The 17,263-nt window shown below is 42.4% G+C and overlaps 1 protein-coding gene across 1 annotated transcript in view; it reads right to left on the reverse strand.

The window, feature by feature from the left end:
- Nucleotides 1-5,234: 5,234 nt before the first annotated feature.
- LOC144249260 (KN motif and ankyrin repeat domain-containing protein 4-like) overlaps nucleotides 5,235-17,263 on the reverse strand; it is a 66,049-nt gene continuing 54,020 nt past the window's right edge. Inside the window, exons 3-4 of the mRNA XM_077791549.1 lie at nucleotides 6,096-6,296; nucleotides 5,235-5,294 (exon numbers count right to left, since the gene is read on the reverse strand). Of these exons, the coding sequence (XP_077647675.1) occupies nucleotides 5,235-5,294; nucleotides 6,096-6,296 (261 nt within the window). The remainder of the gene's footprint in view (nucleotides 5,295-6,095; nucleotides 6,297-17,263) is intronic.

The following is a 17,263-nucleotide window of genomic DNA, read 5'->3' on the forward strand; positions in this document are numbered from 1 at the left end:
ACGGTTTGATTCAAGTGGATTATGAACTCCCGCTTTTACCCCGTATACAAATTGCTGTATCACATCAGTTACCCTTCCATTGATTGACATATTGCCTTTCTAGTGTCTGATGAATTCTGCTGTCTGTCCTATTGTCTACTATCCCCCCTCCCCTCCCCTCCCCTCCCCTCCCCTTTTCTCTCTCTACCCCTTCTACTGTAAATCATGTCTTCCATTTGTATTCTCTTGACTTACCCCTCCTTACCTCTTATATACAGTTACTACTGAACTATATCCTCAGTCTTTTTTATTTTTACTTTTTCTTTTGGGACAGGGTCTTCCCAAATTGCCTAGGCTGACCTCAAACTTGGGGCACTCTTGCTTCAGCCTTCTGAGATCCTGATGTGACTGAATGTTAGGCCCATGTTCCCAAAGATGATATACTTTTGAAAAAAGGAAAAAGAAGTTTTGTTCCCTTGGTAGCAAAAGACAAGCATAGGGAACTGCTGTCCCAAGGATTCTGCCCATCAAGGGGAGCAGGGGGCTTTTAATGAGGTTATTCAGGTGGTGGGGCCAGGGCTCAGTGGTGGAGTGCTCACCTAGCATGCCTGATGACACAGTGTCCACCTATAACTGAAAAAAAGATTAAAAAAAGAAAAGAGGCTATTCAAAGTCTACATTTCAATTCATTGTTTCAAATTGTAATCCACTAAAATTTGGGAGACAGTAATTTCTGAGATCTTCTGGTGCCATCCCCAAAGTCTGGATTACTTTGTTCCTATGGTGGGTATGTGCTCAGGGACAGAAAACTGTGGAAAACTGTGCAGGAATCCTGTTTCCCCTGAGATTAGGGAGGAAGATGAGATTAGTGAGGAGCAGGAAGAGAAAGAAAACATGTATGTCCATTTAAAAATAAATCGATCAATAAAAATCAGTCATAGTGGCAGAGCAGCAAGGCTATATCCAAACCATCACTGGACACTGGGATTAAAGGTGTGAGTTACACAATGGCTCATTGATATTCTTAAAACCATCAGCCTGAGCAGGGTGTGGAGGTGCACACCTACCATCCCAGTAAGGTTTAGGAAGCTGAGTCAGGAGGATTGCAAGTTCAAGGCCAGCCTCACCAATTTAGCAATGCTCCAAGCTAAATTGCTGAGACTGGCTTTCAACTTGCAATGAGACCCTATCTCAAAATAAAAAGGACTGGGGATGGGGCTCTGTGCTTAAGCATCCCTGGATATGGAACTCACTGGTAAAGCACCTCGAATTCCATCCCCAGTACCACAAAAAGAAAAAGAAAGAAAGAAAAGAAAAGACCATCAGCTGGGACATTCATGTGAACCATTATAGAGGCTTGGAAGATGAAGAGTTGTTACTTTTTTTTAAAAAAATGATTAGTTATTAATGGACCTTTATTTATTTATTTATTTATATGTGGTGCTGAGAATCAATCTGAGTGCCCCACACATGCTAGGCAAGTACTCCACAATTGAGCCACAACACCAGCCCCAACTTGTTACTTTTTAATGGTAAGACAATATTTTAAAATTAATTACATTTGAGAACATTTACAATATTCATGAAATTTAATCAGAGCAATTACATTTACAATTTTGTTTTACATCTCAATAGGAAAGAATCAATATTATTCAGGTCAAAATTAAAGTATCAAAAATATAAGACTGGACTGGTCTTGGGGCTGCATGCCTTTAATCCTAGCAGCTGGGAGGCTGAGGCAGTAGGATCCCAAGTTAAAAGGCAGCCCAGCAAAAGTGAGGCCCTAAGCAACTCAGTGAGACCCAGTGTCTAAATAAAATACAAAATAGGGCTAGGGATGTGGCTAAGTGGTTGAGTGCCCCTGAGTTCAATCCCCAGTATCCCTGGCCTCCAACAAAAAACGCATAAGACTCTCAGGTGAGTTGGCAGAGGCTGCCTGTGGTCTCAGCAACTGGGGAGGCTGAGGCAGGAAGATCATGAGTTCAATGCCAACCTCAGCAACTTAGCTAGGCCTTAAGCAACTTGTTCAGATCCGTTCTCTAAAACAAAACAAAACTACCCCCTAGGACTGGTGCTCAGTAGTAAAAACCTCATGTAGCATAGGTGAAGACCCCCTTGGTTACATCACTAACACACAAACAAGTAGACAAAACAACCTCAATTGTCTGTCGACATACAAACTCCAATTATTTATCTGTTCTTTTTTTTTTTCTGTTTGTTTGTTTGTTTTATTGTTGTTGATGTGCTGAGCATTGAATCCAGGACCTCATGGCATGGTAGACAAAAGCTCTGACACTGAGCCTAACCCTTTTAGAATTTAATGTAAAATTTTTGCAGGACTGGAAATTTAACCCTGGGCCTCACATAAGCTAGAGAAGTAAGTGCTCTACTGCTGAGTTACATCCCCAGCCCACAGCTGAATTTTTGGCATAAAGATCTTGGGCTGAAAGAAATAACATTTGATTTGCTTCTCATGTAGAAATGTCTGTTTGTGCTGGCATGGTTCTTGCATTTCTTTTGCTGTTGTTTGTAGCAGAGTTGCCTGGGATTTTATGCCTAGCATTTCACGGAGCAGTGCCTCTCACTTTAATTTCAAGGAAAGCACATAACTGATTAATGTAGTGAAAACACACACACACAGGTAAACTACTGCTCAGGACTTTTGAGGCCAACAGGTTAAACCTGAAGAGTTTAGCCAAGATTTAGGATTAAAAACCCTCAAGAGATTTATAGCATGAAGCAAACTGGGAGTTTGAAAACTGAGGCATAAATCGGATGTGGTGGCCACTTCTAGCTTACATAGTTTTTTCATCAAAGATAGTACATTTTATTTATTTTTAGTTGTAGTTGCACACAATACCTTTATTTATATGTGGAGCTGAGGTTGAACCTAGGCCCTCGCACATGCTAGGCAAGCTGTCTACCATTGAGCCACAACTCCAGCCCCAAGAACAGTACATTTTATTTTATTTTGGATGTATGATTTGTGTTTATATGATTGCAATCATGTGTTAATAGGAAAAAAATAAGTTGAAAATTTCTGCACATCATCCACTACAGAAGCCCCAATCCACTGATCCCTACCGTTTCTATCAGGTATACAGGCAAACAGGCCTCCATCCCCAGAGTGAAGCAGGTGGCAACACTATCCCAGACTTAAATGATACTACAGAGCAATATAACAAGAACAGCATGGTATTGGCACCAAAACAGACTGGTAGACCAATGGTACAGAATAGAGGACACAGAAACTACCCCACAAAACTACAGTTATCTTACATTAGACAAAAGTGCCAAGAACATGAATTGGGGAAAAGATGGGCTCTTCTACAAAAGGTACTGGGAAAATTGGAAATCCATTGCAACAAAATGAAATCAAACACCTATGTCTCATAATGCACAAAATTCAACTCATAATAGATCGAGAATATAGGAATACAACCAGAGACCCTATGTCTAATAGAAGAAAAAGTAGGCCCTAATCTCCATCATGTAGGATTAGGCCCCAACATCCTTAATAAGACTCCTAAGGAACAAGAATTAAAATCAAGAATTAATAAATGGGATGGACTCAAACTAAAAGGTTTCTTCTCAGCAAAAAAAAAAAAAAGAAAGAAAAAAAAGAATCTGTGAGATGAATACAGAGCCTACATCTTGGGACCAAATCATGTCCCCTCACACATCAGATAGAGCATTAATCACAAAGGTATATAAAAAACTCAAAAAGCTAGACACCAAAAAAACCAATCAATAAATGGGCCAAGGACCTGAAGAGACATTTCTTAGAAGATATGTGCAATCAACAATCACCTGAAAAAATGTTCATCATCACTAACAATTAGAGAAATACAAATCAAAACCATTCTAAGATTTCATCTCATCTAGTCAGAATGATAGCTATTATGCAAACAAACAACAATAAGTTTGATGAGGATGTGGAGAAAAAGTTACATTCATACATGCTGGTGGGTCTGCAATGCTGCAGCCAATATGGAAAGCAGTATGGAGATTCCTTGGAAAACTTGAAATGGAACCACCATATGACTCAAATATCCCTCTCCTTGGTATACACCCAAAAGACTTGAAAACAGTATACTACAGGGACATAGCCACATCAATGTTTATAGCAGCACAATTCACAATAGCTAAATTGTGGAACCAACCTAGATGACCTTTAATAGATGAATGGATAAAAATACATATGGCATATATATACAATGGAATATTACTCAGCAATAAAAGACAATAAAATCATGGCATTCGCAGGTAAACGGATAAAGTTAGAGAAGATAGTGCTACGTGAAGTTAGCCAATCCCCCCAAAAAAACAAATGCCAAATGTTTCCTTTGCTATAAGGAGTCTGATTCATAGTGGGATAGGGAGAGGGAACATGGGAGGGAAATCTGGATAAGAGTTTTTGGAATTCATCAGAGGGCTCTGAGCCAGGTGCAGTGGTCCATACCTGTAAACCCAGCAGTTCAGAAGCCTAAAGTATGAGTATTATGAGTTCAAGGCCAGTCTCAGCAATTTAGCAATTTAGCTAGGCCCTGTCTCAAAATAAAATAAAGAAAAGGGCTGGAGACATAGCTCATTGGTTAAGTGCCCCTGGCTTCAATCCCCAGTACCAAACAAACAAACCAACAAAACAAAAAGGGCTGGGGATATAGCTCAGCTGGTCGAGTGCTTGCCTCACATGAACAAGGGCATGGGTTTGATCCCTAGCTCCACACACACACACACACACAAAAAAAAAAAAAAAAGGGTGCTGAGTCTAGAGGAAAAAGGCATTTTGCACAGATATGGCTGCTGCACACCCACAACTACTAACCTCTTCCTCAGCATTGGTGCCAAGGTGGTGGCTCTGCTTCTAGCCCTATGGATGCCAGGACTCAAATAGGAACTAGGAAAAACTGGTGGGGTGGATCACTGGGGACCCTGTGGAGCCATCTGCACTTGTGCTGGGTCTAGAAGCCTCTTCTTTTTCCAGGGCTGGAGGCCAGGAATTCTACAGAGACCCACCTGTTCTCACCCTGACTCTGCAGCCCAAGTAGAACAAGATTAGAGAGTGAACCACCACTTGATTTTTAAGAGATAAAAGGGGGGATATGTGAGAAGCCATTTTTACACATGATTGGGCACCTCCCTGATTGGGTGTGAGACATTCTGGCCAAACTGTGTCAGAGCTAATCCCCACCCTCTCCAGGTGCGAGAGCCTGTCCATGTGGAGGTGTGACTTTTAATGATTTTGGCACAGGTTAGTTTTCCTTGTCATCGTTGTCATCGTCATCGTTGTCGTTGTCGATGTGCTCACCATACTGAGACCTTTATTTAAGAAACCTGGGTCTAAAGGGGCTACTTCGAAGGCTGGCTCGGTAGAATGGGCCAGTTTGCAGAGTGGATCAATGTCAGAGAGGTATTTCCAGTTTAACTACAAGAGATGACTCTTTAAAGTTTGTTCCTTCATCCAGTTGCTCAGAGCTGTGGGATTTCCAGCCATCTGGCTCCTAGCACTGTATTGCCTCATTTAAATCTACAACAGCCTTGTGAGGCTGATTTTTTCTTGCTACCACCATATGGTATTATAGTTAAAGTTTCGTCCCGGGGTTTCATAAACTGACTTCCAGACCATTCACATATAATCGAATCTGATGACTGACCAGAACGTAAAGTTGTTTCCCTGATAAGCCCTGAACAATTGCAAGGCACTCCAAGTAAGCCTGAAAACCACAAAAGGGATGTTTGGAGGTCTATCCAATGCAAGCAATCCAGGTAACAGTAGTGAGAGAGTGCAGTCAAGTGGGAAGCCTAACCAATCATAGTTAGCCCAATCACTCCAGTTAGAGAAAGAGCCCCGTTACCCTAGTTACAGAAACAATGCCCCATTAGGTAGTTCTGTGTTCTTAAAGGTTTCTATAGCAAAAGGAAAAGAGCATCTTGTCCCAGTCATGACCCTTGCACTTGGCATGGTTGTTTTACAGAATGGAGTCACAAAATGAATTGGAGTCACTTTTGCTTTTACTATCACAGTGGTTCCTTGGATTCTGCTGGCCATCGAGGTACTTTTCAGGATCAGTAGTTAAACACTAACCTACTTGTTAACTGTCCATAAGTCTCACCTTATCAGTCAGGCTGCTGTCGCAGGCCTGGTGGGCCAGGAGCAGGCGAACCAAGTCGGCATTGCCAAGGTGACAGGCCAGCATGAGAGCCCACAATCCATTGTGGTCCTGCAGGTTGACCTCTGCCTGGCAGCTCAGTAGAACATGGACCATGTCCTCCTGGTCTTGGTTGATTCCCAGCATCAGGGCAGTATGGCCTCCCTGCACACAGGGCAATGGGGATATGGTGAAACTGCTGCAGGTGCTGGGGTGCTCAGCAGGAACTCCTCAAGAAAATGACCATTCCTTCCAATGTGGCTTTCCTTCTCTGTCTGGCAGACTTCTCCTTCCCCAGGGTGCTAGTCAGGTACTCCAACTGCTCTAAAGGCTTTCCAACCAGCCACCACCAACACAGGTGGTATACATCACACTGGGCATCACAGCTTATGAATCTCTCCTGTTCTCAAGGACTGTTGGCAGGGACTGTCATCTTTGTCTCTATCTCCACAGTACCTAGCACCCAGCACTGATACATGTGGAGCCATGGGGGAGATGAAGGTTGAGTGCTTCAGTGGCCTGCCTTCCTATCACAGCCCTGGCCCAGCCTTCCCCAGGAAGCCTTGGTCTGCTCCATGCCTCTGGCCTTTTTAGATTAATGATACCCAGAAGCCTTTGTTTCAAGGAGATCTCATGTCCCTGTGGCTATTTCTAATCTGTAGCTGTTGACATCCCTGTGATCATGGGTGGACACAGCAAGAGAATCAGAATGAGAGTCCCATCTCCAGCTCTGCCAGCCACCAACGTGGGACCCTGGCTGCCTCGATGCCTTCCCTGAATCCTAACTTTGTTTACAAATGAATGGCCTTTCTGTGTGTGTCTCACAGTACTTTTGTGGGAATCACATAAGATAAAGGATGTAAATAGAGTAACGTGTGGTGGTAATTTTTCTGATTAAAAATGAACAATATCTTATTTCCCTTATATTTTCTTGTACATACTATTTAAAAGTTTTTTATTTGTTCTTTTTAGTTTCTCATGACAGTAGAGCATATTTTGACATATTATACATATAAGGAGTATAACTTTCCATTCTTGTGGTTGTACATGACGGGGAGTTACACTGGTTGTGTATTCATATGTGAAGGAAGGAAAGTTATGTCGGATTTATTTTACTCTTTCCCATTCCCATCTTCCATGTATACACTATTTACATGTTGATATTTTCCTATAGTCCTCCTACAAGAATTTATTATATATATATATATATATGTGTATTTTAATATTTTATTTTTTAGATATTGGTGGACACAATATCTTTATTTTATTTTTATGGGGTGCTGAGGATTGAAGTCAGTGCCTCAGGCATGCTAGGTGAGTGCTCTACTACTGAGCCACAATCCTAGCCCGAATTCATTATATTTTGCCCCTGTGGTTCTCCTGAGTTCCAGACAGGTCAGCACTTTCTCTCTGATGGGATACTGGGCTTTGTAAGATGGAGAGAATCAGGCAAAGAATGTGTTTTCCTTCCTTTTAGATTCAATCCTTCCTTTAAATTCAGGGTCTTACACATGCTAAGCATGTGCTGTAGTAGTGAGCTGTACCTCCAGGTCCCAGCATCAGGTTTTTTTTGGGCTTGATCAGAGGTTGTTGCCTGGTTTCTGTGATGATGAGGTATAGCATCAAGGAATTTGAAACCACTGATAATCACAGAGCTGGGAAAATTGTGGATTCACAATCAGGTTAAACAGTTGGTGAGTCCTCAGCTCAAGACTTGATGCGCAACTCAAATATCTAGAAAAACAGAATAATGTGTTCCCATCCTGTCAGGTTGGCTTCACTGTACTGATAATTTCAGGAGAAACATGAAGAAGCAAAAGGAAAACATAAGAGGAGGAAAACCCTGGACTCTTTCTAGGGATGCAATATATACCAAATCAAAACTTTTCCTGTTTTTTGTTTTGTTTTGTTTTTGCAACTGGGAATTGGACCTAGGGGCACTCAACCATGGAGCCCCATCTCCAGACCTTTTTTGTATTTTATTTAGAAATAGGGTCTCAATAAATTATTTAGGGCCTCGCTATCGCTGAGGCTGGGGCTTGGAAATCTTGATCCTCCTGTGTCAGCCTTCTTAGCCTCCAGGATTACAGGCATGTGGGAGACCAGGCCCAGCTGGCCTAGAACTCTTGATCCTCCTGAGCCATTGGAATTACAAGCCTCTGTCACTGTGCCTGGCAAAACAAAGTTTTCAATGAACAAATCATTCAAAAAACTGTTGCCAAAAGCTCAGTCCTTGTCCCCGTTGATGCCAATCCAATAACAAAGACACAGTTTTGAGAAAAAGGAAAAAGAAGGTTGATTGCTTTACCAGCAAAGGAGAAACACAGAGGGCTGCTGTCCCAAAGACTATGCTTCTGCCCATCAGCAGGAACAGGAGGCTTTTACAGAGGGGGATTCAGAGAAAAGGTGATTAGGGAGGAGAGATCAGGAAGAAGGTGAGAGAATAGGGTAGAGAAGAACAGAGAAGCTCAAAGAAAAGAAGATCAGGGGTGAGAACATCAGGAAGAAGTTTAGGGAAAAGAAGATCAGGGAGGAGAAGATCAGGGAGTTGGAGACTGGGAAAAAGAAAAAAAAATAAGTTTCAAAGGCAAAAGGGATATAGTCAAAGCACCAAGTGAACCCCTGTTACAAAGCTATTCAGGTCCTTTCCTTCTGGAGGGGTCAGTGTGCCCCACAGACAGCACACTGCAATTTGAAGACCTCTACTCTAAGGAGCCATCACCCCAATGGCAGCCTCCCCCGCAGCCAGCTGGCTGTATGGGAGGTGCACCATAAACAGGCTGATTAAAGCTGAGAGGCTGCCATAATGTCTGTAGAGGGGCTGAGGGGAAGCCAGACCAGTTGGGGGTTATTTCAGTGATCAGAGGGAAGATGGGCTTGCTCAGAGTTGGTGCATAGGGGAGGGATGGAAGTGGATTTAGGAATGGATGAGCTGTGGTATTAAAAAAGACAGAAATCCTGAGTGGGCTGAGTATTAGGCACTGGGAGGTGCTTTTTAAAAATTATTTTCATTTTATTGGTACCAGAGATTGACCCAAGGGGCACTTTACCACTGAGCTCCATCCCCTGGCCAATTGATTGATTGATTGACAGTTTCTCACTAAATCCCTAGGCTGCCCTAAAAGTCATCATCTTCCTGTCTTGGCCTCCAGAGCCGCTGGGACTACAGGTGTATGGCCAGGTGAACAGGTGCCTTTGCCTAGACACATGTCTGCAGGCAGGATAGGTGGGGTGGAGATCTCAGTGGCAAGTTTAGGGAGAGACTCTAGGGAGGGGCCTTGGCTAGGATGGGATTCCAGGGAGGGGAGGAATGCAGGTCAAGAGGGGGTTGGACCTAAAAATCTCAAAATCCTCAGGAGGGGAGGAGCCAAGGAAGAGGTGAGCAGTGAAATAGCCTTGGCTGAGACAGTCTCCCACCTTTGTTCACTACACAGTGCTGCTATAATGATCTCCTCCCAGGTAAGCCTGGCCCTGGAGCAGGCCCCGCAGCAGTTGGGCCCTCTCTCCTCTTGCCTTGCTTCTTTCCCTATGGGTTGTGGGGTGCTAGGAAACAGCATTTTTAAAATCTCTATTTTCAAAGTGGGGGTAGTAAGCCAGCAGGACCCTGGGAAGAAAATGAAGCATGTGAAGAGCTTCATACAGGTCCTATCTGTAAAGAGTTGGTGCGGTGGGGGGTGAGAACTTAATAGTGTCTTTTTCAGGAGCAGTGTAATAGCCAGAGCTGTGGAGCAGGCGCCTGGTTTACCATGCTCTCCATTGCCCACAGGGAAATTTGAACTTTTTTTTTTTTTTTTGCACTGAGGATTGAACCGAGGGCACCCGATTATCCCCAACCCAATTTTATATTTTGAGACAGGGTTTCCCTGAGCTGCTTAGCACCTTGCTATTTCTAAGGCTGGCTTTAAACTCTCAATCCTCCTGTCCCAGCCTTTTGCACCACTGGGATTACAGGCATGCTCCATGGAGCCAGGCTCCTGTCTTTTTTTATATTTATTTATTTTTTTTAGTTTTCGGTGGACATGACATCTTTGTATGTGGTGCTGAGGATTGAACCCGGACTGCACGCATGCCAGGTGAGCATGCTACTGCTTGAGCCACATCCCCAGCCCCTCTTGTCTTTTTTTAAGGAAACAGAAGTAGACAAGGAACTGCTCTTTTCTTGTTGATAAGATGGTGATTTCCTGCATAGTCAACCTTGAATCTTGACTTCAATATCATGGCCTTGACTTCTAGGTAGAGACTGCTGCACAGTAGACCACATCATGCTCTGTGAAACTGGTCTGTTCCTGGCAGAGGCACGCAAGTGGGTGAATTGCTGAGGGTTGGCCAAGGGTTTGGGGACTGGACAGTGGTGTTCAGGTCTGCAGGCTGGGGGAGGTGGCTGTGGAGAAGGGTATCTTAGAGTGAATAAGGTGAAGTGACCTTTTACAATCTCAGGAGTTCTAGATTAGAACTTCAGTGCCCAGCTCAGCAGCACAGAACTATAATCCCTGGGATTTGGAAGGCTGATACAAGGGAATCTAAAGTTTGAGGCCACCCTCAGACATTTAGTTTGATCCTGTCTCAAAAAATGAAAAGGGGCGGGGCACAGTGGAGCACACCAGTAATCCCAGCATCTGGGGAGGCTGAGAGAGGAGGCTCCTGAGTTCAAAGCCAGCCTCAGCAAAGGTGAAGCACTAAGCAACTGGGTGAGACCCGGTCTCTAAAACACAAAATAGTGCTGGGGATGTGGCTCAGTGGTTGACTGCCCCTGAGTTCAATCCCTTGGTTCCCCCTCACCCCTTAAAAAAAGGTGGGCTGTGGGAGCTGAGGATGTGACTCAGTAAAGGAGCCCTCCCCTAGGGGTCAATGACAAGCTGTTTGCCAAAATAATATGTAAAAGGAGTTTTCCTTGGGTCTGGGATTGTGACTCCAAGGGAGAGCAGGAAGCACTGGGCTTTGATCCGCAGCACCACATAAAGATATTCTGACCACCTATAAAAACTCAGTCTAGATACTAAATTTACAACTATTAAATATAAATTCCAGTTGAATTAATGAAAATAAATGTGATCAGTGATCATTTTCCCACCCAAGATCCTAGCTACTCTGAATTCTACCCACAGCACTTGGGGTGGAGAGTCCCTAGAAAGCAAGGTAAAACAAGATGAAGCAAAATTGCTGGTCAGGTCCTGGATGATAGCCTTTAAAAGAGTTAGCTTTACAGACTAAGTTGCCACAACCCAGCTGGCTGGGCAAACTAACGGGGGGAGGAACTTGTGAAGATTGATACAGCAGGAGTGGGAGCTGTAGGACAGGAGGGGTATATATACATAAATAATTACACACAGCTTATCTTAATTAACATAAACTAGCAGTCAACCAATAAGGAATCCTCATCTTAATTATACACTTAATTGACATAATGGAGACACAACAGTCAGTCAGTAAGGAATCTCTATCATCTTAATGGCTCACTGGCCTTACTTCAAAAACCATTCCCTCTGGCAAAATGCCAGGAGCCATCTTGACTTGTTTACTGACCCTAACACTAAGTGACTGAAAAATTGAGCTTTATTTTTAAGCTCATTTTCTTAGTACTATACAATAAGAGGCAGTATGCTTAGGAATAACTGAGACAGTTAGCAATTCACAGGCCTGGAGCCTTAGAGCTGGGTGGGTAGGTGAATTCTCCCTAGATTTTTTTTTAGATGTTGATGGACCTTTATTTTCATATATGCAGTGCTGAGAATGGAACCCAAGGCCCAAAGCCACACACACGTGCTCTAGCACAGAGTCACATGCCCCGCCTGTCCCCCTAGTTTTAAGGAAGGGAAAAGTAAATGTTAATTTTTCATTTCCTTGGCTTGGGGAATCCCTCTTTTCATGTGTTTATTAGCTATTTGCATTGTCATTAAAGTAAAAGACTTCAAAATAGGCCTTTTTTTCCTGACAATTTAATGAACTTCATTTAGTATAAGCTCTGGCCTCAGTAGTCACTCAGTTTGGTGGGCTACTACTTATGGGGTGCAGGGTTAGAGAATAAGGTAGGGTGCCAACTTCAGTTCTAGTTAATGAGTCTCCTTCCTTGGGTCAGGGGCCTTTGACATTTTTTGATGACTTCATATTTTTCTTATGATTTTCTCCTTTCTTGCTACTTGGGTTTTTGTTCTGTTTCTGAGGCCAGGTCCTTGAGAACCTTTTAGTCTCTACAGATCTCTTCTCCTTGCTGTGCACTCTTCCATAGTTTGGACATTTTGGTGCCTTTGTTCCAAGTCAGCAGTGGGTATGTGGGTGATTTCCAGTTTTTTTCTCATGGTACCTGTGGCTTTTGCAGGACACGTTACCCTAAAAAGTGAGTGTTGGGTGACAGGGCCTCTGCCAAGTTATTGACCCCAAGATCTAACAATGCCTGGGGTCCATTTAAATGCAGCAAGGGGGGCTTTTGCCCCAGTACTGGCTGTAGGGGCTTTCAAATACAGGGATGTGGGGTTTTGTGTGTTATTTGGGGGAGTGAGTTTAGAGGAGTGATCTCAGGGCCTTGGGCACCCTAGAGGCTTGGTACCAAAAAAAAAGTTTTTTGGACAAAAACCTGGCTCCAGGAAACTTATTTTTTGGAACCAGAAATTAAACCCAAACCCAGAGATGCTTAACCACTGAACCACATCCCTGCCCCTTTATATTTTGTGTGCCACTTTTTTTTTAGCTGAGAATTGAACCCAGGTGTCTTTTAGCACCAAGCTACATCCCCAGCCTTTTTTTTTTTTTTTTTTTTTTTTTTTTTGAGAACAGGTCTCATTGAGGTACTGAGGCTGGCCTTGAACCTTCAGCCCTCCTGCCTGAGCTTCAACTGGGATTACAGGCATGCCCCACTGGCATAGTCATTTGTTTGTATATAAATATATATACACAGATTTCATATTATTTATCTTCAACTTGGAGAGGAGCAGAAGTGTCAGAATTTTTTCAGATTTTGGAATAAAACGTGTGTGTCCATGTATGATGAAAAATTTTAATAATGTGAAGGTTTTACTGGTTTTAAGTTGATGCTCAATAAACTCTGCATTTTGGAGTATCTCAGATTTAGGATTTTGTTTATGGAGTGCTCAAACTACATGTATAGAAAATAATGTGCAAGTTTTATGTATATATTTGGTGTGTCATAGATATTATATACAAAGATATTCTATAGAATTACATGATGTATACAAACAGTAATTGGATCAACCATTGTCTTATCAGAGGGCATTGTTTTCTGGTCACAACAACCTCAGTATTCAAAACTTTGTGTTTTGTTGAGTGCTGGAGATTGAACCCAGAAGTGCTTAATCACTAAATTACTGAAGCCTGCCTGGAATTTGGAACATGCTGACTCTGGAGTAGTAGGTGCATACCATTGGGTACTACAAGACATCTTTTGTTGTTGTAATTGGACACAATGCTTTTTATTTTTATGTAGTGCTGAGGATTGAACCCAGGGCCTCACAAGTACTAGGCAAGCACTCTGCCATTCAGCTATATATTCCTAAACAATTATATTATCTAGCTAGTGAAATTAATATTCCTTGATATCAGTTAATACTCTGTCCATCCAAAATCTCTGCTGCTTTATAATTTTTGTATTCTGAAGAATAAACAAATATTACAATACATTTGGAACATTCTGATAAGTACACAAGTGTATGGCTGTCACCAGAAACATGTAAAAACTGTTCTTTTTCAACAGATTTTTTTTTTTTTTTTTTTTTAAAGAGAGAGTGAGAGAGGGGAGAGAGAGAGAGAGAGAGAGAGAGAGAGAGAGAGAGAGAGAATTTTTTAATATTTATTTTTTAGTTCTCGGTGGACACAACATCTTTGTTGGTATGTGGTGCTGAGGATCGAACCCGGGCTGCACGCATGCCAGGCAAGCACGCTACCGCTTGAGCCACATCCCCAGCCCCTCAACAGATTTTTTGATAATTTTTTTAAGCCTAAGAGTTTATCAAACTGAAGACAATTTGTAAAAAGTGAGTCACACACACACAAAAATTGGTCTATTTCAATTAATATCCAAATAAGGCACACATGTTGCATATAGGGAGTTCTGTTATTGTGAGCTAGAGAAGGCCCCTCTCTGGCCTGGGTATGAATTTTCAAGTCCTGTACAAGGCTCTGTGTTGTGGGTTGTTGTGGCTGCTTCCTCATTCATGCACCACTCCTGGTGCTTGGTTGTCCTTAGTGTATTTCATTAAGAAGGTGATTTGTTTTGCAACTATTTTGTCTGTTTTAGGTTTGTCCAGCAACTCCACATTCTCTTTGTCCCCCAGCTCCTAGCAATCACTTGTGTGTCTATGAATTTGACTACTTTGGGAGCCTAGCTTGAATGGACTATTTCTTAGTTTCAGCCTACTTTACTTAGCTTCTATTCAAGGTTTCTCTATGTTGTATTCTGTGTCTGAATTTCCTTTAAGGCTGGGTGATGTTCCACAGCATGTATATGCCGAGCCTTATTCACCTATTCACCCATGGTGGTTAGGTATGTAGGTTATTTACCTCTGGCTGCTGTAAATAATGATGTTATGCTGTGGATTGGGAGCCAGGAACAGTGGAACCTACTTGTAATATCAGCAAATCAGGAGGTTAAGGCAGTAGGATTCCAAGTTTGAGGCTAGCCTTACCAACTTGGGTTGTAAGAAATCTAATGAAACCCTTGTATCCACCTCCCATCCATTGCCCTGCAAAAAAATAAAATGAAATGAAAATTTAAAAGGGCTTGGGATGTAGCTCAGTGGTAGAACACTCCTGGGTTCAATCTTCCCTGCCTCCCCGCAAAAAAAAAAAAAAAAATATGGTCCAACAAACATGACTGTACAAATACACATATGAGTCCCTTTTTTCTTTCTTTTTTTTTTAAAAAAAGAGAGCGGAGAGAGAGAATTTATTTTTAATATTTATTTTAGATTTCGGTGGACACAACATCTTTTGTTTGTATGCGGTGCTGAGGATTGAACCCGGGCCACACTCATGCCAGGTGAGCACACTACCTCTAGAGCCATATCCCCAGCCCGAGTCCCTGCTTTTCTTTGGAGCATATACACAGAAGTAGAATTGATGGCTCTTACAGTAACTATTTACTGGGACCTGATGATTATACATAATTATGCATAATTATGCATAATTCCATATTTGTATATGCACATAACATTGTGAATAATCTCATCCCCCAGTACCTTCCCTGTTCTCCCTTCCCATCCTCTTGCTTGTTCTACTGATCTCCCTTCTACTATTACTAATTAGGATATGATGATTATATAGAAAAGTGGGATTTATTGTGACGTATATGCACATGGGCATTGCATAATTTGGTCAGTTTTGCTCCCTGGTACTTAACCCATGCCTCCCTCTTCCCCTCATGATTCCCTTCCTCTATTGATGGTCTGCTTTCTATTTTAGTGAGATTTTTTAATTCTTCTTTCTTTCTCTCTAGCTTCCACCTGAGGGAAAACATACAGGCATGTGTACCATGCCCAATTTCCCCAGCCTTTGTTTTATTGTGAGGCAGGGTCTTGCTAAATTTCCCAGACTGGCCTCAGACTTGAGATCCTCTTGCCTCAGCCTCCCACATAGCTAGGATTATAGGGGTGTGTCATGGCACCCAACTATTTGTTTTGAGATGACAGGTCTCTGTTGCCCAGGTTTGTCTGGAACCTGTGGGCTCAAAAATATTCATCCCACCTCAGCCTCCCTAGCAGCTGGGGTCACAGGCATGAAGGGCCACATACCCAGTTAATTCCTACCACTTTTGATAATTAACTCTGTTCTCCATTCCATAAACCACTGAATCCCTGCAAGGCAGTGGATTGAACCAGGGCAATGTGCATGCTAGGCAAGCACTCTACCAATTGAGCTATTTCCCCACCCCAAGGACATGATTCTTAAACAGCTTGGGGATTGTTGGCAGTGGTGAACTGGACTGATAAGACCTGAGTACCCACCAGGCCACAGAGAGGAAGAGGGTGGGACACATGTCTGCTGTCAGTGGAGCCAGCTGTTGTACTGTGCTTTTCCTCCCTTGTGTCTGTTAGCTCCTGATTCAGGAATGGAGTGGCTTCTTGCTCAGTCAGGCACTTGTACAATATGGTATATACAATGGTTAAAACCAAAAAGTTGGGCTGGGGTATAGCTCAGTGGTGGAGTGGTTGCCTAGCATATATGAGGCACTGGGCTTGATTCTGAGCACCATATATAAATAAAGTTCTATTCACATACACACACACACACACAACACAACCTAACTGAGGCTCCTTAAGCAAACATATGTCCTGCAGGAGGTAGGAAGAGGGGTCTGGTTTACGTGTGCATTAATATTTTAATATTTGTACTTGAAAAAAATAATAAATTCTTCATTGATGTTGGGCGTTGAACCCAGGGTCATTGAACCACAAAGCCATATCCCTATCCTTTTTTCTTTTTGACATTTACTTTAAGTGGTAGGTGGACACAATACCTTTATCTTAACGAGGTGCTGAGGATGGAACTCAGTGCCTGAGGCATGCTAATCTAGTGTTCTACCTCTGAGCCACAACCCCAACCCCCTATCCCTTTATAATGGCCATGAACTTATGAGCCTCCTGCCTCAGCTTCCTAAATAGCTTAGATTTCAGGCTGACACCACCTTATATTGATTGTCAGATGATTTTTGAGGAATAGTCCTAATGTTATTAATCTCTGTAATTAGAAAGAGACTTTTCTTCCTTGGTTTTGTGCAAGATTCCACTCAGGTTGGTATGGTACATTGTTAAAAATGTTTGTTTTGGTTAATTTGTTTGATGCTTGTTTGATGTTTGAATTTAAACTGAAAAATTAATACTATGGGAAATCATCTAGTTCCATTATTTTTAGTTATCAGCTGTCAGGCTCATCTGTGCTGGGGAATGAACCCAGGGTCTTGAGTATGCTACACATGTATTGTGCCACTGAACTACATCATATATATATAATTTTTTTTTGAGACAGGATCTTGTGAAACTTCTCAGGCTGACCTTAAACTTGTGATCTTCACGTTCCTGAGGAGCCTCAAGTTCCCCAGCTTCCTGAGTAACTGAAATTATAGTATATGCCACCACACACAGCGTTGTCAATGGGTTTTAATGATCATGCACAAATTGTGAGTA

The sequence above is a fragment of the Urocitellus parryii genome, chromosome 11 (assembly GCF_045843805.1).
Source record: "Urocitellus parryii isolate mUroPar1 chromosome 11, mUroPar1.hap1, whole genome shotgun sequence".
In the NCBI taxonomy this organism is placed as follows: domain Eukaryota; kingdom Metazoa; phylum Chordata; class Mammalia; order Rodentia; family Sciuridae; genus Urocitellus; species Urocitellus parryii.